Genomic DNA, 24,855 nt, shown 5'->3' on the forward strand with positions numbered 1-24,855 from the left:
CCTCCATCTTGGGTTACATGTTCTGATGTAAATCTTACTTCTGCAGGCAACTTTCTACGGAGCAAGCCGTCTTACAGGAGTCGCTAGAGAAAGAATCAAAAGTAAACAAACGCCTGTCAATGGAAAATGAGGAACTTCTGTGGAAGTTGCACAATGGTGACCTATGCAGCCCAAGAAAACTGTCTCCCAGTTCTCCATCCGTGCCTCTTCAGTCCCCACGGAATTCTGGTAACTTCTCTAGTCCCACAGTATCACCGAGATGACATCTCTTGAGAGAAAGAGGGGGGATTGCATTTCGCTGGTGATCTGCAGAACCGATCCTAACTTTAATCACAGGAACAAGAGCTATATTAGCTGAGTATGACGACTAAACATAACTGGAAACTATTTCGTGCAAAAATGGCGATAAGAGACTGAGAATATGGGAGTAAAACACTCATGTTGCTCCTCCCAAAAAGACTTGTTTATGACCTCTATGGACATTGTTGCACAAAGCACTTACAGAGCAAGGAAAGACTTGTTCATTGCCTTTTCACCTAACTCTAAGAAAAAGCTCAGGGGCTCAGAGATAAAGATCACAACCTTTATAAGATGTTCCTTATCGCAGACACTTTTTTTAAGGCTGTGTGTGTGTGTGCTGTGGATGGAATGGATGTAACACACTGTGTGTGTGTCTAATGCTGCCTTCTTTGCTGTGTACGTAATAAAGGATAAAAGCTAAAGACTATACATTGACATGTACTTCCTTAATGATGTTGTCAGTATGCATGCTTTTAGCATTTCCCTGGGAATAAGGAGAAGCTGCCACTAGTCCTGTAGCTTAGTTTCCTTCATCTTTCTGGCTTCAGTTCAGTTAAAAAAAAAGGCATGAAATGCTTTGTCAACTGTCTCATTAGTTTCTTAGCTGACCTGAGGATGCAACTTTGAATTTATTTTAAAAACAAACTGAATCGCAGCCATATTTTGCATGGATTCTTCATTTCATATCCATGCATAACTGCCATTTATGAGGAAACATTTTTTGCAGGATACAGTGGATTTTGGCTTTCAAGTCAACAGGGTCATAGTCAGAAACACAGTAGCCCACAGGGTCGGCAGGTTTAGAAACCTGGACTTGTCATCTTACGTGCTGAAGTGACTTATTTCCCGAAACCAGCATGTTCATTGCTGAGTCTGTCTGCTGAGGACAAACTGTTAATAATGTGGATTTGAAAGCCAAAGAGAAAAAGAGAATAATTGTCATTAGGTGCATTCTTAACTCAGTTCTCCAGAAGAATCTTAAGTAATTTGTGAATTCCGATGTCTCTGGTGACACACTTTGCCTTTTTAAGCATTAGCATTTTTATTAACATTCTTCAGAGTTGGCTAAATTTGCCTGAGGAAGAAGGGAAGGTGGCAGCTGTGTATTTATCTTGCTGATTCTGCCATACCTTCCCCTCGTAGACTGCAGGATAGTGTTGTAGAGTTCTGTAGAGTAGGGGAAAAAAAAAATTGTCCTGGCTGCTGGAACTGGAGGCTGAGAGTGGCAGCTGTTCTGGAAATGTCACATGCTGACCTTCAGCTAACTGTGGAGCCTTGCTACAGCCTTGGGCAGACCTGGTTTAAGATCTCTACATTGTACCTACTTAACACAGGTTCAATTTCAAATTAGTATTACAAACCACTATCTAGTGTGGGTTTTACAGAACCACTTCCAGGACCATTGCTGTGCTGCTGTTCAGCTCATGCTGTTAGCTGGTGTGGCCACTTGTATCTGCTGAGTTTTTCCGATGTTTTCCAGTAGCCTGGGGACAGGAATCAAGGAGATGGACAGTGTTTAGGGAACTCAACTGGAGAACCACTTCAAGCCATTTTACCCAAGACTTGAAAGATCTTGGCTAGTAATGAGGAACAGAAACATATTAAACAAGACTGTTAACAGCACTCAAACAGTAAGTAAACTTGTAATAAACTTGTGATTGACTATTTCATCATTAAATTGACTTAACTTCCCATAATGTACAAGCTAAGGGTGTCATTTCTATGGAATATTATACTTGCTTTTAATCCTCTTTAGGGCAGTGTACATACCACTTGTTAGTGGTGTCAGTACTTAAAATGTTTTCTAGGGGTTTCAAATTTAACTGAAAATCCTCTGTGGGCTAAAACTTGGCTTAAAGTATATCTTGGAACGTTCTGATTTTCCATGGTCAAAGAGATTTGATCACATGTATTTGAGCTGAATGCTTAAAAAAATAAATTTTTCATACTGAATGAAAGGGTTTTCTCCTGCTTGTATTAGTCAAATGTTCTTTAATCAACAAAGGAACATTCCTTCAAATACTGAAACCTCTTAGTACCTGCTTAGCACAGCAGAACATCAATAGTGAAGCTTCATTGCACAAATTATTAATGTTTAGCTAACCCTTAGAAAATTTGAACTCTGCCCTTGCTACTCTAATGTGGGTAGAAGTTACACCGAGCTTGCCTGTGATTATTAGCACTTCAGTTTGAGTTGGCTGTTTAAAAAAAGAGAATGGAGATGAGATAACATTACAGAATTAAGCAACAATAAAATACTTCGGTACAGTTGGCTTAATATGGGGACCCAGCGCACATATGCCTAGGAAAGGCATCCTACAGGACTCATCTTATTAAAATGCTGACATTATTCAGACTGGGTTTTTTGTGAGAAAAGCCACAGAGCTTAGGAATCTAACAGATCATGTCACAAAAGCAGTTATGTAGCCAGTGGTAAGAATTTCATGTTAGTTGCAATGTTAGTGCCTCAAATAAAACATGCAAGAGGAGTGCGTGCAAATGTTTGAATATCAAATATAGTGTATCCCTTCATATAACTGAGAAAGGGAAAGCTTTTCTAGGCTTACCAGTACAGAAAAGTAAGTATGGTATAATAAATAATCCAGAGACTGTTGAATTGTTTGATAGTTCCCCCCACAATACAGGAGACTCTCTGCCTCTAAACTTCCTGCAAGTAGAATCTTCAGTGCTCTTAAGAGGAAGTGAAGAATCCTTGTATATAGAAATCAGACTACAGAAATACCTGTTTAGTGTTTGTCCTGTTGGTCTGAAAGAATAATTCTGTTTATCTGTAAGCACTGTTTCCATATTTTTCTGTTTGAGTATTAGTATTTCAAGCTGTAACTTAAATACCACTTTGTTCAATCAAGTTACTTTTACATATATTTTTTGTAATATCTTTAACATAAAGTTTCCTTCAGGAAAAGCTAAAAACTTGCTCACTGTAATTATATGCCAAAGATCTAGTGCTACTCAAGCAATTAAACAGGTGATTTTGTTCACTCAACCTTAACTAGTAGTTCCAATTCTAACAATAAGTTTCAAAGGAAGTCACAGTGACACTTCTATCTGTACCAAACAGTCTTGCAATTCAAGCTGCATAACATGGTTCCCCTCCCTTCAATACTTTTCTCTAAAGATTTTTTAGTAGTTGCTGTAAAATTTGAGGTGAATCATTTCCTTATGCTAACTGAAGACTTGAAGTTTCTCATTACAAACACCAAAGACACTTGTATGTAAACTGGTATCATGCAATTCAGGCAGGAAATTCCTTCTAGACCGTAAGTAACCACTCAGTCTTTAAAACTGTCATTGCCTGACTGTCAGGAAATTATTGAGGGCTGAGCTGGAGTTATAAAGGTCAGCAGCAACTTGGAATAGTCATGAACAAAATACCTTGTGTCCATTGCTGCTGCCTTGCCTTAGCAGAGTGGTGACTGAGGTATGGAAATAGAAATAATACTGGCAGATTTAGACAGATGATTTTGACAAATCACTCTAAATCTCGTTTCCCAGGTTTCATTCCCTTACCCTGTGTCACTGATTTATGTGGAAATGTGTAATTACATCAATGTAAAAGCAATCGTGCCTGCCCAGGAGGCTTTTAGTAAAATAAGAACTATGTAAAATATATAGTCAAATAATTATAGTGTACAATGATGAGAATTATTTTGATGTTTGCAGGGAAAAAAACCAAAACAAGCCACTAAAAATTCTTCCTTAAAGGCACTGTTTCTGTAGTTATCATCAGTCTCAAGAACTGCATGTGATCAGTAGACATAACCATTACACCTGATGGACACTACTCCAGCAATGATGCAGCAATGGATTTACTTCATCTTTTCCTCTTCTGCCAAGTTGTCATCAAGGAAGTGATGCTACCCCATCAACTCCTGGGCTGCTGAACAAGTCTGAACAGGTGACACGATCTCCCACTTGCTTGATATTTTAAAGGAAATGGACTCCCAAATTAAAGGCTGAACCTTAAAAGTGGGCACTGCTGCTGTCGTTCAAAGGGAAATACATAGTTCTGATAAATGAAAATACTAAAAAGGAACAAACACATTGCATATCCTCATGCAGAAGCTCAGGCCTTGTTAAAGTTACTTCAGTCAGACTGAAGTCATGGCTATAAAAAAAGACCTCTTTTAGGTATTACCATGAGAGTTTGTAACACCTATTTAGTCATTTGGGTAACAGTGTAACACTTTTGATAGCTTTTAATAGTAATATTATGCCTTCAAAGTTAGTCTTATTGCTTGGTACAATATATTTACGGTGTTATTTTGTAGCTACCTTGTTTCCAGAGGCTAACGATATTACAGGTGCCTGGGGAGCATTTTCTGTGAAGTCTTTTCACAAGACATGCACAGAGCCATTTCAGTCTTTACCGTGGATATTTATCACAGTGGTTACATTACTTTAGGTTCCTGCAAGCTGAAGAAAACACTTTCAGCAAACTTCTTTAATGTTTTTGTTACCTACACTAATAACCAGGTTAATGAAATTACTGAGAAGCTGCCATTTTTACATTAGTACTTACTAGACACCACTACTCCAAACAGTACTGTACACATCTGCTCAAGGGTTTGAATCTGCTGGAGCAAAGGGCTTTTACTTCAAGCCCTCACCAGAAGAAACCTTTAGGAATTCTGGTCTAGTGCGGGCTTAGCCACACTGCAGTGAGCAAGCAAGGGACCAGTTCCCGCCTTGGTTCCTCGTAAGCTTGTGCCTTGTAAATAAACCGGCTTACATTAAGCCTTTTTTTGGCACACAGTTATACCATGGAGCTGATTTGTGTTGGCATTTCTAGCTTACAAGGATTCTGTGCTTCAGCCTAGGAAGAAAAAATATTGCCAAAATGCCCAACAACATTGTTAGCAAGTTCTTACCTTTTATCTGGAAAGTCTCTTTTCCTTGTACTGGTAACTAAGTTGAACTTGTAATTAACCTGAGAAAAGATTCTGCAGTATAATCGAACATTAGAATAAGGTTACATTTTTTTCTTCTGTAAATGATACTGTGTAAATAAATTCAAGTTTTACCCTAGCAAACACTTTGCTACATAATTTCGTAAACATAATACCTATATATCTATTGAGAAGTGAACTCTAAGTAAGCTACATATTATAAGGTTGGAAGAATACAACAACATAAGGAAAATCCAACATATCCATATAAATTTCTGGAAATACTCTTTAGCACTGTAATATATAGTTAGTATTAATCTTCCCCAGGAGTGAGAATGTAATTTGTGTGTTTACATCTTTCTATGTATATGAAATGAACACACATACACATATATGCACACATACACACTTATGTTTCCATAATGTTCAGAAATTTAATTATTCTTGCAAAATAAGCATTTGCTGTTGGCTAATTCTGTAACAAGGTTTTGGGGGGTGGGGGGGCACGCATGTGTGTGTGGCTTTGTTTTAAACATGTACGGTACTCTAAACTTTAAAACTGCACAGCACCAGAAGAGTTACACCTGCTTGGTGGGGTTTTGAGGATATTTAATATCCTCTCAGTTCTCACATATATAAAAAAGGCACAAACCATACAGCAGGTTAACCTCATGAAAGAGTTTGAGGAAAGAGACCATATGCAAAGGAAAGCCCAAGAGCACCTATTCCTATATATAATAAGCCCTATGCATGTTCAGGCTTAAACGTTAATGCTTCATTGTAATTTTATTAACTCACAACTGACTACTGCTGGCAAGACAGAACTTTGTTTTGGCCTGTAAAGCTAGTGACTATGGAATGCATTAACATATGAAAAGAGATAGAGAAAGCATCATTTAAACATTATTAAAGAAACTAAATGGATATAATGCCAAATACCATACAGTTCATTCTATGTCCAGAAGCCTTTCCTGTTAATTTAGTCCAACTTTAGCAGCTACTGTTGTTTCTCCTTGGAGGTTCTGAGCTATACAAATGTAGTTTCCAGCATCTCTGGCTTCAAAATCTTCAACAACAAGAACACTCTCTGAGATTCTTGTGGTGTGTCCACTTCCTCTGTTTATCAGTCTCCAGAAGTTTTGGACAATCACAGGCCTCTCAGACTGTTTAAAAAAAACAGGAAAAAAAAGGAGATCAACGACAAAACACCCATATAAGAAAACGTGATTCTGCAAAGTGTATGTAGTGACACTACCTTATCAAACCCCAAAGCAAGAGGTCAGAGAGTAGGAGCTGCATCTGACTGAAGGTGTCTGGCAGTTGCAGCAATATTCCTGCATTAAATATTGATGTACCAATAAGTTATGCCAAATAAGGATAATATAATGGCTCTTCCTCTCTACTGTGTCTATTTAGATTAGTGATGGGCAGCCAAAGTTCTACCTAGGGTACAGCAATAAACTGTTGCATTTGGGTACTTGATCACACAGGTGAGGTATCTTAGGGGAGAGGTCAGGCTCAATGTGTAGGGCTTTCAGCAAGTCTCAAAGAAGAAGGCAGCAGTGGCATGAGTTAGTTGACTGAGCTTTACCTCATTCTTTTTTTAGCACAGAGAATAGCTTTAAATTGTGCGCTGTGAACCAATTCCTTTAGTTTCAGAGACACTGCGTTAGACAAGATACAAGCAAACAGCAACGATTCACAAATGCTTCTAAATTAATCCTCACATTGTGCTTTCCAAAATGTGTATGTAACTTCAAAGCCAAAAATACAAACAAGGATGCTTAAGAAAGACACTTTTTAGATTTTGTTGCTGTTATAATGAGCTTTTTTTTTCCCCCCTCTTCTGTAAGAGAATTCTCTGATGGACTCTTTCATCAGGTCACACTCCCATCTCTGGAACAGAAACCTGAGGGAAGAGTGAGCTTTGCTGAGCTTGATTTTTGCTAACATGGGTAGAGCTCTCCAGGTTCATTCCCATGATACTTCGAGGCTCTCAGGGAAAGATGGGCTGAACTTCAAAAGGGATGTGCTGCCTCCTCCTGCCAGCACACCTCAGGTAGCAAGAGGCAGACATCACAGTCTGAAAGAATCTTTACTCCAAATCTAGACACTGACTGGCATCCGAAGCATCACCTTCATCAAGAACAAACCGTTCCGCCAGGGCACACATCTCTTACCTCCTGCCCTGGGTACTGCCACCTGAAGTTCACATCTACGTCTGGTTCCCCAAGGACGGTGCAGATCACCTGAACGCTGTCACCAACTTCTGCTCTGTTGGGTGACGCTGCAATTGTGGTTGAGGGCGGGCCCTTGGGAACTGACAGAAAATCAGTTTCTACAGTTAAAATACACTCATAAAACTTATACATCAATTTTTGCCTCAGTTTGCTTAGTGCAACAGGTAAGTGATGTACACCTGCAACTTTCCCCTCTACACTGGGAAACTGCTGGAATTTAAACCTACAAAGTTTTATCACATATACTTTTGATCAAGGTTTTAAAACTATGATTACACTACCTATTTTACTTCTTTAAAATAGTTTTCTAAACAATGTCGGCAGAAGAAACAAGAGTCAGTGTAAACATATAGAAAACTGCACCTTACCTTCCACATACAGTAGGTGATACTTGATGGAAATCTGAGGTGCTCCCTGTGACTCTGCTTTGCAGTAGACAATACCTTTGTGATCAGAAGTAGGGTGCAGATAGACAAAACCCTTCTTTGCATCATAAATAATATCAGTTCCATCTGTTTCAATTTCTTCTGCAGGAAATTCCCTGTGTAGAGTTACTTTTGCGGAAGGAGTAGTAACACGGCATGGGATGACTGCAGGTTTATCTGGGTTCAGGTAGACAATCTCAAAATAACTGGGAGTAGGTACAAAAAGTTCCTCTTTATCTGCACAGAAGGGTTGATATAGTTAGAATAATATTTACATCTTGGTTTAACAGAAAGAGCAGAATGTACATATGACAAGAGAAGACAGCTAAGAGCAACATTAAAAATTAACCCAAAGCTTTTTGCTTTAAATATGCACACACATAAAAAAAATACGCAACAAACCTTTCTAACCTGTGAGTATCTATTTAATCTATTTACACAGCTTGCATTAAAAACATTAAATCAAAAAGAAAAACAGTGCTCTTCATTGTAATAAGATTTTTTTTCATCTTAAAAAAAAAAAATCTTTGGAATTCCTTTACAGCAAGTTTCCAAAAACTCATCTGGACCTAATTCTGTTCATTTGTTCATAATGCACATAAAAACTCCACCACCACTGGTAAGATAAGCACTCCTAGAAAGAAATACTTTTTGGAGCTACAGCCTTTTTATAGATATGATTTTAGGCAAAATATTTGATTTACTGCTCTAAGTAACTGAAATATTTAGTGCTTTTAGAATGACAGTTAAAGAGTATTTCCATATTTGGCATGCTGCTTAGAAATACAAAGCTGAAATTCCTCTAAGATGAGCATTTATTATATAACTTGGCTGAAAAGTTTATTCCAGTCTTTCTAAAAGAATGTATCTTCAGAACATTAAGCACTTCTCTTAAATGGCTTCTGCACAGTCCCATAGCCTCAGTTAGCTCCAAGACATATCACAAACAATCCCATCTTAGCATTTTGTACTGAAATATTTGCTGGTCAAGAATGCTTTAGCTCTAACTGGGCAGCAAAGGTTGTTTTACCATTCAGGATGTTTTCTGTGATAAGAACAAATTAACCACTTGATTTCAGCTCTTGTCGTACCAAGTTGCAGTAAACCGTGCTTGGTTCCCTACCGTGACCCTGTCCATGCAGTGTCAGGGCTACAGTCAGCCTTAAGCTCTGTGGGCCAACACATGTACTTCAGAGTGTTTTGCCTCTCAACATGCTGTACAGACTCTTGCAAGAAATTGTGGCCTTACCAAGATCAACGAGGTCAAATTTTTAAGTCAGTGCATGTAATTGGAGGAAGAGTCCATGTGGTCATCTGAATACCATGATAAAATGAATCTCCTGCACAGATTTATTTATCCAGACACGTTTTCAAATTTTTTTTAAAATTGATTTTATAGAAGATCATCAGAACATGTGTTAGTATTTTCAAAGCTATTTGTTTTGCATTATGCATTGTTTTGCATACACATTTAGCATAATCTATAGGGAGAACAGACTCATAAATCACACTAAACAAGTTTTTCTGTGCACCAGCACTGTCTTGCTTAACATCCACTAAAAAAGATGAAAATTGTGGAAGAAAAAGCTTCACAGTGAAATCTCTAATGTAGCTCTACTCCTGTCTTACTAGCAAGTAAGTTTCCATTAGTAATTCTCTTTGAGTTAATTACCTGTGAAAAAGATGTACGTCGAACCTGTTTTAGTCTCATCCTTCCTGCATTTGTTACCATTGCACAGCTGAAGCCAGCAGCTGTATTCACCCGTGTCCGCTGCAGTGGAGTTTGCGAGGATCAGCTGACTGTACCTGTCAAGCTGTTTTATACTGGGAGAAGAAAAACAAAAGGCACAGACAAGCACAGATGTATTTCCTCATACATTTCTGTCACCTCACTTCTGTGTTTTTGTTTGTGTTTTTTTTTTTTATTCCTGCTCTGCAACTGGCCCATCCTTTGCCTTCAGAGCTATGTTGCAACTCCCCTTTTGCTCCAAAGACCTGCTCACATGAGTAGTTTTATTGATTTCAATGACACACGAGCACTTGCAAGCTTTTGTCTTGTACAGTACATTCTTGGATTCCTTTCAGTCCCCATTTTGAAACTGGGCTGTGACTGCTATAGACAATATGTTAATCTATGTTTTGCCTCAGTTTGTCCATGTATATCCTGTATTTTCATGCTCAAGTCAACCTGCACACACCTCAGTCCTTTTTTTGATACCATTAACTGTAGCACTGCTTCAATAGTATAGAACAAAGATAATTCAGGAGTAGTAAATAGCAGGAGTTTGATTTATGCCTGCTTTCACTGTGAGCGCTTTCCCATCTTTAAGATACTGGTCCAAGTTTCTACTTCAAACACCATCATAAAGAGCTTCTCTCTCAGCTTGGATTTGTTCTGCCAGTCAGTCATTTTGTGTCGCCTGCTCCTCTGCCACCTCACTAGTATCATCTCACTGGACTTTCCTCATCTCTCCTCGGCTCTTTCAGAACACGACCCCGAGAACTGCTGCAGGTGTACTGACAGTGTCCTCATGTAACTTCAGCTTGTGAGATTATTTCAGACTTGATTTGCTTTTTTCGCATTCTCCTGAATTTCCCAGATACATTTCTCAGTGGATTGACATTTGTAAATGTGCAAATATTTATAAGTGTGTAGATACATACGCAGATACTGACAATGTTTCTAAGGGTTAAAGGTCCTATCTATGAAATCCAGCAGCTACATTCTCATCTTGTTCCTTTTCTATTTTAAGGTTTGCTTTCCTGGCTCTTTCTTGCAGACAGATGGTGTTATGGCGGGGCAGTCTGCTCTGTTGCCTTTTGATGGATTGCAAAAGCAATGGTCCAACAGTACCAGTTTTGGGGAGCCCTGTCAGGACAGCTGCATGCAGCACTACTGATGAACTGCACTGCAGCTCTGACCCTTAAAAATGTTATTTTCAACTGCCTGCCTTTACACGGTAGCACATCCAGAACATGAAGTTTTCCTGCTTTCCTTTGCAAAACATTGAGAAACAAGGTCATTTCTGTTGCAACCAAGCCAAGAGAGCTTTTTCCAGTTTCAGGCATTTGACAACAAACTTCTTTTCTGTGTTCCAAATGGGGTCTGGACAAAGACATAGCTCGCATGCAGTCTGAACAGCTCTCATACTCTTATTCAACTGTTGGTTCTCTGAACACTTATTATCCTCCTATTTTTTCTTATTAATGTGGCAGTTATTCTGCAAGGCAGATGACTGACCAAATCATTTATTTCTGGGATTAGCATGCTTTGAAGAAATTCTTATCCTATAAAACACCTTGTCACTGTGTAACAGCGCTACTATAGACATGCCTGACTGTACTGTATGCTCTGAATGCTGTTTTGCTTACATCTCCGTTGCAGGCAGAAGAGCTGCTTAGAGAGGCCGCTACTTCCAGCTTACACGCACTTCCCAAAATTTCTGACTCCCTAGGTGTTCTGCTAGCAGGTTGCACTACTACCAGCAAGAGTTCACATAACCCAATATTCAGCCTCCAGCCAAGGCCAGTAGCTTAGAAATTAAAACCACACCAAACACAGAACCCAAACAGGGTTAACTGAGAATTACCTGTTCTATCAAAGCCCTCAGACACCACTAGTCCACTCATCCACCGCGGAGCAGCTTTGAGGCCGGCCTGAGGAAACAGGCAAATCATGTTTCCTACTCGCTAATGCACTTGTCCTACATGACCTCATCTGATTCCACTTTTTGGAATCCCGTAATTACAGAGTAGTAGCATTTTCATTTTTAATATATACACTACCTTACACTATAAATTATCTTGTTCTTTTTGATAAGATTAGAGAGATTCCTATTCACACAAGTGATCCTGTTGTTTTTCACACCCAACAGGAAGAGAAGTCCAAAACATGTCCTACTCTGTATTATTTAGTTTCACAGTTCACATTTCGTAGGCTACATGACTACATCAGCATAAAATGTTTTGCATGTATCCAGTACTAAATGTCAACATTACAGAGAAACCATTATGCCAGAACATTTTTGTTTCCAACCATTAATGCAGACACTGAACTATAACTCAAAATCCCAACAGACAGAAAAATAAGGTCAGAGTTAATTAGTTGTTGTACAGTGTGTTCTACTTAACTGAGAACAAACTATCCAGTGATCAATGGAAATAGCCTAGAGAGGTAGTCATCCGCAGACATGCACTAACAAAACCTGGCAACTAGGAGTGAAAGTGTTGAAACTTGTGACATGACCGTATTAAGCAGACAAAACAGGCCATATAAAGGAAATTATGAATGGTAAATCCCACAGCTGACCAATATTTCCAGGATAACTTTTATTTCATTAGTGTTTTAGACTCTGGGAAATCTGTCTCAGAAGCCCAAAATTTGCTGTGCTCTACATATCACAAAATAAAAATGTTGTATATACAAACATTTCAAGCCTGTTTAAAGAAACTAGAAATCTACTCCAAAATCTTATTCTATACGTTCATCTTATTAAGCTTTAGTTATTCGAAGTTGAAAAGATCTTTGTCAGAAAAACTATGACGAGTTTAGAAGCTAAAAACAAAGAGAGCACCTAGCAAACTCCTCTCAAGCGGCTGCATTCATAGTGACAAAATAGAGCTTATCTCAAATACGAGCTCACTAGAAGAGCAGCATAACATCCTACTGTTTAACACAAGAAAAAATCCCTAGCTTTCAGACTTCTGAGCACACAGAACAAAATGAAATCCAGTTACACACATGAGCACAACCAATGCCCCACTAAGCGAGCAGGAGCCTGCATTCGTGTAAAGCAGTTTGGTTTTGCTCTCTACAACATACGGTTTCCTCAGCACTCGTGAGAGTGGTCCTGTCCATACACCCCCCTGCACACAGAGATGTGCATGTGATGCACATCCAGCTCTTTGCCCTGGCTTCTTCCACTGGAGCAGTTCCATTTCACATGAGTTTATCTATCAGATGAAGTTCTGTAATAAATACAGCCGGTCTTCAGGAGTGAGAAACCCATGCTTCAAGTCAGGCAGAGCAGAGACTATGTCAAGTCAGACTGCCTCCATTTAGAGAAGCTTTTTGCTATAAAGCATAAAAAAGGGGAAATGTGCTTGCGTTGTAGATCCAGTTTCTGGGTGAGCCTACAGTCATCGATTTGTTATGCACAGCCTTATGAAATGGCATTCCAGCCCTTTTGTTCTGGAGGTGCAAGAGCCACCTTTGACCGCTAACACCATCAAGATTTATGGCCAGTTCAGCCAGTACGCAAAATTTGCAGACAAAAAGTTATCTGCAGGGTGTATTTATGCTGAAAAAGGCAAAAAAGCATCACACTTATGCTAGTCCTGAAGCAAGCTGATGTGTGTCCTTAACTCAGGAACCAAGTTTCCATGATTCTAGCTTTCTCGCCAGAGTTGCATTGCATGCTACAGTTTCTAAAGCAAAGTACATCATTTCAGTGTGCACTGTTATCTACTCCAGTTAGGATAGTGGAAAGAGCATTTATCCTCTGACCCAACAAGAAACCAAAGAGTCCTCCTCCTGCTTTCATTCAGCATCTCTCCCTCCACTCATGATAATTTTTGCGTATGTTAACAGCTACAGCCTTAGTAAAAACAGACTTGCTAGTACAGCAAGCAACAGTATTTTATGTACCAGATTGTAAAGTAAACCTCCAGAGACTAACTTAAAGAAAGCACAGCCCCCAATACTACAGAAATGGCTTTTTGAATTATAATCTCTCCTTTCTTAGAAAATCCACACTGTCCTCCAGGCTGCTGCATTCTCCTTACCATATGGGCGAGCTGAAAATGTGATAAGCATGGCACGGAGACAAAACATCTGGCTTTTATCCTTACTTCTTTTTGCAGCCCCCCATAGGAAATATATTGTGTGGATGCTAAATTTAACTAGTTGCAAACCAAAACACCCTCTTCTCCCAGAACAACGGACAGGAAACCGAACACAGAGAGCAGGCACTTCAGTGTCAGCTCCTGCCCTGGACCTCTTATGTTGACAAACCCTCTGACCAACCGAGCTACAAACGCCCTCACTGCTCTGAACCTTAAGGTCTCTTCTGGCTCCTGTAACTGCAATTCTGTCAGACGCCAGGGTGCTTAAAGCCTCCTGTTGAAGCAGCTAGAGTCAGAGGATGTTCGCATTTCCCAGGAGATGCAAAACACCTTATTTGCTGTTAAAATTCCCAGACCCGCTGCATCTGTACATCCCTCCTATTATTTAAAGAAAAAAACCACAGGAATTGGATGCCTGAGCATCCATTGCTATAGGGACCTACAAAAGAACAAAAGAATGGCAGCCATTATTCCCCAGCAATTGCATCTTCACCATTGTGCCTCCGGGCCTGGCAACCCCTCCTTCTTCACTTCCCATCACCTCCTGAGACCCCAACTCTTCCCTCTGTGGCTGCTATCAACTCTGCTTGGCACCAGTGCCCCAGCTCCAGCAAGACCAGCATGGAAATCCAAGGTAAAAAAGCCCAGCCCAGTTAATTAGCTTGGGTTTCACTCTGCACCTCCCTAACTGGTAATGAAGAGATTACCTTCTACTTGGTCTTTAAGCACTCAAAATAAAAAAGTATGTATGTGTATATATATGTCTATATATATGTATATGTGTATATATATGTATATACATATATATCTACATGCTTAAACATGTTTTTGCTGTAGGTTATTTGCTAATAATTTTTCTGATTTTCCCTCCCTTGCCCTATATTCAGCATTTTTGTTTTAAAATAATTAGTGTAATATATTCATAATTTTTTTTTTAAATTTGCCTGTTGTAGTTGGTGCTTGCTGCATGGTCTTTTCTAAGCTGTGAGGAAGATCTAAGCTCCTCTTGAAAGATTATAACATTTTTAATAACCTTTTCTGCTGCCAGTTTACTTGGAAACACTACCAACTGAGCTACCTAATAACACACTATCTTTATGATATTTCCAGTTAAATTCAATCAAAGCTTTCTAAAACCACGAAATATAAATTTCATATTTCACATTCTGTAAAGCAAACTTTGTTTCATAAGCAACTATTAGCACTACAGCAAAGATCTTGAGATAACTACCAAAGTCATGCTAAAAATGCGACAAAAATACAACTGCACAAGATTCCGTGGTCAATGTCTCTATAAATTATTACTATTCTGTGACTTCGAAGTGTGCTACTAATCTACTTTTTCAATTTTTCCAGTTAATTATAGGATCTTCTGCTTACATTTAAAATTGTTGAGTCAGTCTAACTCAGCCTTACTGCTTCAATAACTTATTTCAAAACAATTGTTCTAAAGCAAAGATCATCATATTTCAATATAGACCCTTATATTTAAGCCTAACATACTTCTGAAAGAAAAAAAACAAAACAACACACCACACTAAGGCACGTTATATCCAACCAGACAAAATGCTTTACAGCATTTATTTTGTGTGACGTTATTAACTTTTGTTATATGGTTAAAATATTACAAATACTGTGAATTTGAGTGAGACTAGAAAGGTGAATTGCTGAGGCAACAGAATTCCAAGCTGCTTCAAACTACAAAATACCAAGCTACACAATTAGGAAACGCATATATTGTTTTTCAAAAAACTACCTTAAATTCTTGTGTTTTGTCCCATGTGAATCACTAGAAAAGTATTTTGCAAGAGAGGAATAGACAGTCAAACAATGAAAGAGTGTTCAGATTCCCCTCCAAAAACTGTCAACACTTGCCTTGCCTTCTTCAATGCTAGATGCTAATACTCAGATACCAGAACCTGGAGGTCTACAGGACCAAATCATGCCAGCAACCTATTTGCAAATGCACAAAACATAAGATACACTTGAAAATGACAAATGACGGACTCTCCCTGTCGATACTACTTGGCACGTTCAGCTTTGGTTTGCTGGAAGGCCAGGTCTGCATTACAGCTGATAAACGCCACCTACTGGAATAAATCCAGATAAAACATTATTTCTCGCAAAAGAAAAAGCAGTAGTTGTTTAAATCGGTCACAAGATCTTTTAAGAGATGTTGCCGCGCTAAGTTCTCAGCAGAAATAGGCTTGTTGCTGTAACTTACTATGAAGGAGGCCCTGCACTAGCTACAGAGGTTTATTCAACCACTGCAGTCTTGAACTCCTCAGCTGGCACGGGACAAGCAAATAAACACTTGGAGAAGAACTGGCTCACAAATTTCAGAAGGATTTGCTAGAGATCACAGTGCACAACTGCTGATCTTCAACACGCCTCTTTGAAAAGGGATGCAGGAAGGTGAAGAATACATCTGAAAAATTAATGAGCTGGGAGTGATTTGAATGTAGCATCATACCTGTAAATAACTGAAATGGATCACGAAGATTCAAATAATCTGAGTTATTTACACAGAGTGTACACACTTGTATTTCATTTAGGGACAAAAGTGCAATAGGAGTTGATACCTTTGCTCATTCTTCTGTGCTTCTGTCACCTAACAATCCAAGAAAAGGTACTTACAGCTTTTTCTTAGGGCATCATCCACAGTGCTCCACAGTCTCCTCACTACTTGTCTTTCATAGACAACATAAACCTCCATAAAATAACCAGTGAAAACAGACACTACTATACTAATAGCAAAAAATGCCTGTGGAAGATATCCTTAAGCTCCTCATGTGCCCCTCCTCTTTCAAATGCAGAACTAAATTACTACATTTAATCTACATTTTGCTATGTGTACTATTCCCAAAAAAACTGGGAAGGCAAGAAAAAAAAATTATGGGTTTTTGGAGAATGATGTTTAGAGCAACAGGACGCACGTGGTTGGGTACAGAAAGGGAGAGTCCTCAGTTACTCTTCCTGCTCTAACAACTATTTATGCGATTTCCTTTAAGATGTCACTAGATGAAAGAAAATGCCTTCCTAAACCCAAGGTGACTATCCTCAGCCACACCACAAACCCTGCAATTCCCTTTTGCACACAAATGTAACTTTGACTGGAAAACTAAAGACTACTCTTACTCGCTCCTTAGCATGGCAGTTGATGTAGCTTTTTTCCAGTTAAGAGATGTGGGTTTGAACCTCTTCAGGAAATTAATCTTTGTGTGTCAGGTGGTAATTACATTAGCAACCAGTACAGCCCACCAGGAGGTTTCTGTAGAGCAACAGAGTTGGTAGTGAGTACTTGACATCCACACTAACCAGTTGGTAGAATTTTACATCAGACTAGCTGTGATATGGTTCCCTGTTAGTGTCTGGAGCACCCTGGGTGTCCCGCTGGACCACATCTTCTGTTTTAGACTCATCTGAAGGAAATCTAGTTCATATGCTACAAGACTATTCCACAGGGCAGTAATTGGTGACAAATGGAAGATGCTCATCCTTTTTTGCTGACATTAGAAACCACTAGATGCAACATCTTGAAAGTAAAAATGTAAACAAACAAAAAACAATGGTATTGAAAATGGTAGGAAAAAGAGCGTTCTGGATTTCCGCCCCACCCCCCCCCCCAAAAAAAAAAAAAAAAAAAAAAGAAAAATAGCTTACCTGAGTCTGGAGTCTTTAAAGGTGTCTAAGTATGAAGGATAGTTCCAAGTAACGTTATTCCCCTTGCAGCGCAGTTCTATGCTTTGTCCTGCAGGCAGGCTTAAAGTGGTAGCTAGTTTCTGGAAACGACCTTTATCCATCACCTGTGTCAGTATGGACTGGGACTTCAAAGAAGAGTCAGCAGATTCTCTCTCCTTCATTTTGGGTGGTTTGGGTTTTACTTTTTTGTTAACAGGCTTAATTTTGTTTTCACCAGGTTCTTTTGGATGCTTACTCTTAGCAGGCTGCCCAGTAACTAGGAAAATAAAGAAGGCAACATTACTGATTAGAAGAAAGGTTATGTAACCTTTTTGTAAAAAAGTCCTTATTATCACAGAGAATAACTAAAGTTTTCTTCTTCCTATAAAGGATACATAAAAATGAATAAGAATTAATTTCATAAGTTTTTGAAGTCTATGGCATGACCCATTTTCCTGGTGAAAAAGGAAAAAAAAAAAGAGAGCTTTCAACATGTGAAAATTCTATACTTAGAGTTCACATAAACCGACAAATATGTAAGGTATGAGAATTCTATAAATGGGAAGGGAAAGAAATACAGCATTTCTGTCTCAAGCTACTTTTGTCATTTCTACCTCATGTATTGCCATTTAGTATGCAATGCTACCCACGTTCTCCCCCTCCACAAGGATGTCACACACCCATCAATTTCGCACACCATGTCACTGTAAGAGACACACAAAGAAAAACTGGCAAGTGTGGAACTTCGTGGAAATTATAATATGCTGTTAGTGATGCCGTTTTCTTCTTTTACAGTAACTACTGTGAAAATATAAAGGTCAAAATATAAAGGACTTCAGTCACTTGAAAGTAGTATTTAATTCATCACTTCTCTGTAACAGCCATTTATCTTGACAGTCCAGATGAAAACAGAACCTTATTCAGAGGCAAATGGTAAGAGAGTAAGATTTTATAGTTTCTGGAAGGGAGAGTGAAATAAATATTTATGGTTCTTCCAGTTTTTCTTCACATCTGTGATGCCACTGGCCATGCAAAATTGGCGAACAGGAGGGAATGATAATAACAAGGGAGAATTTGAGAGAAGTGGTTGCTGCCTCCCATGGAAGACAATGAAGTAGGGTTTTTCTAGTTACTCCTAGAACATTACCCGAGTGAGTGACACTGTGCATATATCACAGGGGCAAGCAGTTGGTGCAGGAGAACTTTTTCCCTCAATTTCATTAGAAATGCTACAGCGGGTCAGGCCAAATGTCTACCAAGCCAACACCTTCGCACTGACACCACCCAGTGTCAGATGTCAAGCAGGGAACACAGCAACCATCTCTGCTCCTTTGATACTGGTGTCCTGGCTTCCAAGATTCTTTAGCTCAAGGGATCAGTGAACCACAGTTACCACTGTTTTATTGCATTGAGTGCATTCTTCCCTCATCAATTCGTCTGGCCAATTTTCAAAACTACACAAACTATACATAATACAAAAGCCAGGAAGCATCTAATATTTAAGTGAATAAATATCCATTGTTTCTGCCACAACTTTCTCTGTGCCTCTTGTACTTTTACAGAACCTAAGTGTCCTTTAAACATATCCTTTCCAGACCAGTGAGTCCTACTCTATTTAATAGCTCCTTGTAAAGTACACACATCTAACAACAGCTTAGTTACATCATGTTTGGTTAATTGATAGAAGATAAAAGCAGACTATATACCAGGTTCAAGATATGGTCAGATCACTGTTGTACCTATTAGTGGCATCTTCTTGCCTGTCTAAGTAGCTCGTTGCTTTTCAATAAAGCAATACTAGGAGCGGACTTTCTCTAGAATAATCAAGTGTAACTCAGAGACCACTTTCCTTAATAGGAATTATTGGTTAGAAATTCCTAAGTATAAACGCATCAATGTGTATACAAAGTTAGAATAATTTGTGTTACTTTGCATCTACCAACATAAAATTTCAAGTCCTATTTTCACTGCCTAGTCTTTCAAAACAGAGAGATCCTTCTGCAGCTCTTTACTGTCAGTTTTCTTTTGTTTCAGCAGATTTAAAATTATGCTGAGAAGAACACACCTTACAAGATCGCTGTGAAATTCAACTGGATAAAAACGATTCTATGCCCAGATTGCAAAAACTGAAAAGTAATTCCTACTCTTTGTTTTCTATTAGTTATTACTCCACGAGAGATCTTCCCTTGCCACACAGCACCTTGGTGTCCATGGAGTCTTTAACAACAGGCTTATCAAAAGCCTTTGGGAATCCAAGTACATCACCAACTCATCCATGCCGCATTATAAAGTTCTTAAGAGAACTTCAGCAGATCTACAAAACAAAACACACTTCTGAAGGGGAGAGTGGGAAACAACAACAAAAAGGCAACCATACAAAACCATACTGACTCTTCTGTAATTCATGCCTATTTATTCATGAGTTCAATTTACAGAATACATAGATCTTGCTTTCTGCCTGTACCTCCCTCAAAAATCTTACAATACTGGTATATTTCTGTTTCTCTCAAAAGGAGTAGTTCTGTGATACGTTATACACCTGAGTTAAGGTTTTAGCAATTTCACATTCAAATGTCTTTTAAGTCTTAGGTCTATATCATCAAATCATGGCACTTAAACACTTCATGTTGTTGATTTTCTCTAAAGCCATTTATTTTGGCATATCAATGCGACATGTTCTCTAATGATTCTCTCCATAAAGATTCTGTCTCAGAACATGCTATTACAGTGCTCAGTAGGACACTGCACTCAAAGTTTCTGATTTGCTTATCATGTCGCCATTTGCCATTAAAACCTCCCTAAGCACCTCCATAGTAAATATGGGAGTACACAAATAATTAAGTTTTTAATTTAAGTTTTACTTTCTGTAGGTGTTCTTTCTTATCCCCTGTGCCTATCAGCCTTACAAAGCTTGCAGCCATCTCTCCCTGTCCTACATCAGCACAACAGAAAAAGAAAAGGATTTATGGCTGGTTTTATCCCTTTTGCAAGCTGTTTCTCTTTTTGTCTGCCTTATTCTGTTTTTTATATTTAACCCACATACAAGTTAAATATATGAGGCTCATAAGATGAGCCTTCTCATCTTATATAATTCCTCTTTCCAAAATCAAATGCACCAGTCGTTTCTTTGGCTTTCATTATTCCTGCAAGAATATTAAAACTACAGTCTGGCTGTTCTAAAGTAACATCTGAATCCAATTACCCGAGCACAGCTCCAGGTCAAGTCAAGAACTGCAGCTTTTCTCGGGGGTTCTCTGAGTAGCGGCTCTAAGAAGTCGTCATTTGTGGCACCTCAACAATTGCACTCAGGGTCACACCCCAATATGTGCGATCCAGCCTAAGTAAGGGTAAGCAATTCTTCTTTTGGCTTTTCTATCCAGTCCTCGCTGCCCCTCTGATTTCCCTTAACAGAGCAGTCATTCCCACCACCCTGTTGGGCGGTCAGTAACCAGGCTGGTTGTTCTCTGCATGGCTGGTACTTCAGTCTTGGTGACTTTTACTGATAAAACCCACCAGTGACCAGATTTGACACTAAAGCTTTCTTCAACACATACTGCAACTTCTCCCTTGGATTGGGCTATTCCATCTTTCCTATGTAATTTGTGCCCTTGTATTATGAGGTCCCACTGACAGGCCTGACAAACCCCATTTCAAACCAGCCATTCCAGTTCCCTGTTGTACTTTCCAAATTTGTCTGTAGAAGCACACAAGCTTGGGTTCAACCACCCTTTTCTTTTTCCCTTGACTCCCCAAACCCTAGTGAAATAGGACTATTTGTTCAAAATGCTCTTTGCCATTTCCACTACGTTCTGCCATCCTCAATCCTGACACTTGTTCAAAGGCACACGGTTCTTATAACCTCACCCCAAGGAACTGCATCCTCCCAGGCCGTGTGCTCTCCCACACTTGACACTCTGCCTTTAAGAAAACGTTAAAGACTTCCCTATGAAAGCTTTTCAATTTTAAGTGCCAGAAACCTGGTTTTGATTTTCTCTAGATGAAGTTTTTCCTCTCTGTACAAGCTCCCTCTGTTCCACGTTTCCATAGTTCCCAGCGAGTCTGAACACTGCCCTCCTATGCCACACTGACAGGTACACACTGGGACTCTGTCTGACCTTGTATCTCCCTGCAGGTGACAGCAGGGGCATTTCAGGCAACACCATCAGAGGAGCTTTTATCTTCCGACACAGAAAACCCAGTTTTACCTCTCTGCTGCACCTCCCTGAGAGGTGAGTTTCCAAGCAAGCCATGACCACGCTGCTCCCCAGCACACCCTCTAAGTCTGTCCAGGTATCTACTGATGGCACCACTTTTGCACCTCGCAATCCCGCCTTCTCTCATGGCTGAATCAAGTATCTGTATGTCCAATAACTAAATTAACTGGTACAGTAATCTATCACCCAAAGATAAAGAGGACACACAACCAAATCCCTCCAGGAACACAGAACCCACTACACCGATTTCCCCATTTCCTCATCCAAACTGCAAGACCTTCCCAGGGAAGAGAACAAACTCAACTAGTCCATTTATGCAAGTACAGGAATATGCCATGTTTGGGATACTTCACCACCTCACTAGATTTATGCACAGAGCTCTCATTGTTTTAATGCACCAATAGCACTTCTTATTTAAAAAAAAAAAAACAAAAAAACAAAAACAAAAACAACAACAAAAAACCAACCAAACAAAAAAAACTTAGTAGAAAAATAACCATTGAGAAAAATCCTCCGTTCCACCTCTGATCAGCTCCTAATGGCAGTTCTAAGATGCACTGTACTCAGTTCATCCAACAGTATATTCAGGGTCCCTACTAACTCAACATGCCAAAGTAGGAGACTATGCTTTGATACATCACAAAAATACACCATGCAGCACTTTCACTCGTGGTTCACAGTATTTGTCTCATCCTGTTAATGTTTGTTTGTCCCTTATTCTCACAGATGTTACACACACAACAATCCTCACATAAGTATTAGTCACATAATGCTAAAAAGCATCCAGTTGACTTGAGACATCACCTATATCTACATGCACATTCCTCTGGTTTCACAGCTGCACAGGTTATAACTCAAGAAGGTCCCTGATCTTCTTCAAGTGTCCATCTAGAAAAATTCAGAAGCAGAGAGTGAGCAAGGTCTCCCATAAGGACAGGGGAACTGAATCAGTTCACTGTCTGCCAAATGTACCCATCCCACGAGGCAGACCCCACGCTACATCTTGGCAAAAGCATAGACATTTAAACCCTCATTAACAACGATGAATTCTTCCTTAAAAAAAAAAAAAAAAAAAAGAGAAGTGTGAGGTTACCATAAAGAATAATTCTTCACCACCAGGACTCAGATGAGAGGGAAGAGTCTTTGTGATCACAACTAACGTAACAAAACAGGTTGGACACATCTCTATTTGTGGTACTTCAGATGAAAAGTTAATCATCCAAACACTCATTAGACAATACAGGGAGACACATCAATACTCATGCAGACATTCTGCAGAGATATATTTCACTGTTCATAAACTAATACAAGTTAAATTAGGAAGGCTATTTTGAAATCACACTGTCTACATTAGGACTTGTACCACTAGCTTTAGACAAGGAACTGTCATTAAATATGCCAGGTCACTTTCTCCTATAGCTAAGCTTCTGGATGACCTAGTACGAAGCACTCAGTCAAACCTCGGTATAAAGCAAACAAACTAAGAGAAAAGTTGGCCTGGGAAATCTTTTGCCCAAGTAACAACTAATTTCTGATTTTGTGGTTTTATTGTCTATTTCTCAAATAGAAAACACTTTTCTTGATGTGGTAGTGTACACCCACAGACCAGACCTTTCAACAGATGTCCTCTCCCACACCACAGTGGTCCAGAGTGCAATTCCTTTGCTTATAGTCACAAGTTGGGATGGGAAGGGCTCCTGGAAGGCCCTTCCTGCCCCTGTTCAGTTGCTCAAAGCCTTGCCTGATTGAGCTCCAACTATCCTAAAGACTGGAGACTTTACAGCCTCCCCTGACAATTTTTTTTCTGTGCTTAACACCTCTGAGGGTGAAGGATTTTTAATGTTCTTACATGAACTTTTTCCTCATGACCTCCTGGGCAGCTTGTGGTAGCTGTGTCTTTGCCTTTCAGTGCGCACCTCAGAGCCGGCCTCCCATGTTTCTGCAAACCCTTCCATGGGCTACACCGGCCTTGTTCCCCAAGCCCTTCTGTGGTGGAAAACAACAGAATTTTTTTGTTTCTTCTGAAGAAGACTTAGTAAATTTATTCACGTGAGAGGAAAATAGTCCCTCTTTTGCTTAAAGCCCATATAAATCAAAGACTGGTTATGAATGTCTGTGCCCAGTCAAAAACTTGACTCTTCTCCCACCAAGGCTCCATCACAACCTGAAACTGAATTACAAGTAAAGTTTGGCCCTCTCTACAAACGAACAGCCGTGCTCGATAATTTTTTTTTTTTTTTTTTTTTTTTTAAACCCGAGCACCCCGTCCAGCACTACCCCTCCTCGGGGCACAGCACGGAGATCCAAGCACAGGCTTAACCATCCAGCCTAAGGAGAGATAGTGGCGGGGGCCGCCGCACACGCCTCTCCCCGAAACCCCCGCACGGACCCGACACCACTCTTCGGGTCTCCGGCGGACAGGCTCGGCGCCCCGCTGGCCGCGGACCGGCAGAGCAACCCGCCTCCCGTCCGCCTCTGCCCAGCACGACGGGCGCCCCGCCACCGCGCCCCCCCGACGGCTCCCGCCTGCCCCCGGCTGCCGCGGCGGGGGGCGGCCGCGGGCACCCGCTGCCGCTTCGCGGGGCAGCGGCGGCCGCGCTGAGGGCGGGGGAGGCGGCGCAGCCGTGAGGAAAGCCCGAGGCGGCTCGCAAAGCGGGGGAACCCGGCGGGGCACAGGGCGGCGGGGGTCGCGGCTCACCGTGCGGCAGCGATTCCTGCAGCAGCAGCAGGCTGAGAAGCACCCAGAGCCGCATGGCGGGAGCGGCCGGGGCGCTGGGCTGAGGCGGGACAGGAGCGGCGGCGGGGGGCGGCCCCGCGGCGGCTCAGCGGGCGGCGGCGCGGGGAGGAGTCGGCCGGGGCTCCCTGCCCGGGGCTCCCCGCCTGGGAGGCTGCTCAGGGGCCGCTGCTGCCGCCACTCGCGCTCCCTCGCTGGGGCGGGGGGCTCGCCGCGGCCCGACCCCGCCGGTCAGGGCACCTGCTGCCGCGCTTCACCGCTCGCACGGCGAAGGCTTCAGCCCCTGGGCTCCAGCCTCAACCTCTCTCTCTGCGGTCAGGGCTCTGGCTCTGTCTCCGCAGCTCCTCGGTTGAGGACAGTGACAGGGCCGCCCTGGCCATCGCTGGTCCAGCACACTCACCAGAACTCCATGTTTAGGACAGGATCAGAGCTGCATCCCTAACAATCCTGACCTCAGGAACACCTGTGGAAGTTTACTGCTTGAATTAGCTTGTCAGCGACAGCTGC

At 40.7% G+C, this 24,855-nt stretch overlaps 2 protein-coding genes across 5 annotated transcripts in view; one reads left to right on the forward strand and one right to left on the reverse strand.

Moving 5' to 3' along the window:
* Positions 1 to 3,126, forward strand: part of MTUS1 (microtubule associated scaffold protein 1) — a 90,263-nt gene extending 87,137 nt beyond the window's left edge. For all 4 annotated transcript variants that reach the window (XM_065633218.1, XM_065633219.1, XM_065633222.1 and 1 more), the window contains one exon: positions 47 to 3,126. In XM_065633218.1, coding sequence (XP_065489290.1) covers positions 47 to 263 — 217 coding nt within the window. In that variant the 3' untranslated portion in view covers positions 264 to 3,126. The remainder of the gene's footprint in view (positions 1 to 46) is intronic.
* A 2,517-nt stretch (positions 3,127 to 5,643) lies between these two features.
* PDGFRL (platelet derived growth factor receptor like) lies at positions 5,644 to 24,393 on the reverse strand. The gene is made up of 6 exons (XM_065634286.1): positions 24,313 to 24,393; positions 17,383 to 17,677; positions 9,548 to 9,699; positions 7,819 to 8,112; positions 7,391 to 7,530; positions 5,644 to 6,373 (listed from the first exon to the last, which is right to left on the reverse strand). Exons 1-6 carry the CDS (start codon positions 24,365 to 24,367, stop codon positions 6,185 to 6,187), a joined length of 1,125 nt encoding a protein of 374 aa, XP_065490358.1. The 5' UTR covers positions 24,368 to 24,393; the 3' UTR covers positions 5,644 to 6,184.
* Between the last annotated feature and the right edge of the window lie 462 nt (positions 24,394 to 24,855).

This window comes from Caloenas nicobarica, chromosome 4 (genome assembly GCF_036013445.1).
Source record: "Caloenas nicobarica isolate bCalNic1 chromosome 4, bCalNic1.hap1, whole genome shotgun sequence".
Lineage (NCBI taxonomy): Eukaryota > Metazoa > Chordata > Aves > Columbiformes > Columbidae > Caloenas > Caloenas nicobarica.

Coding starts and splice junctions, on each gene's coding strand:
- PDGFRL (XM_065634286.1), bottom strand. CDS start 24,367: ATGCGGCTCTGGGTGCTTCTCAGCCTGCTGCTGCTGCAGGAATCGCTG. Junction 17,678..24,312: donor GCAGGAATCGCTGCCGCACG/GTGAGCCGCGAC, acceptor TTATTTTCCTAG/TTACTGGGCAGCCTGCTAAG. Junction 8,113..9,547: donor GACGTACATCTTTTTCACAG/GTAATTAACTCA, acceptor CCTTCTGTGCAG/ATAAAGAGGAACTTTTTGTA.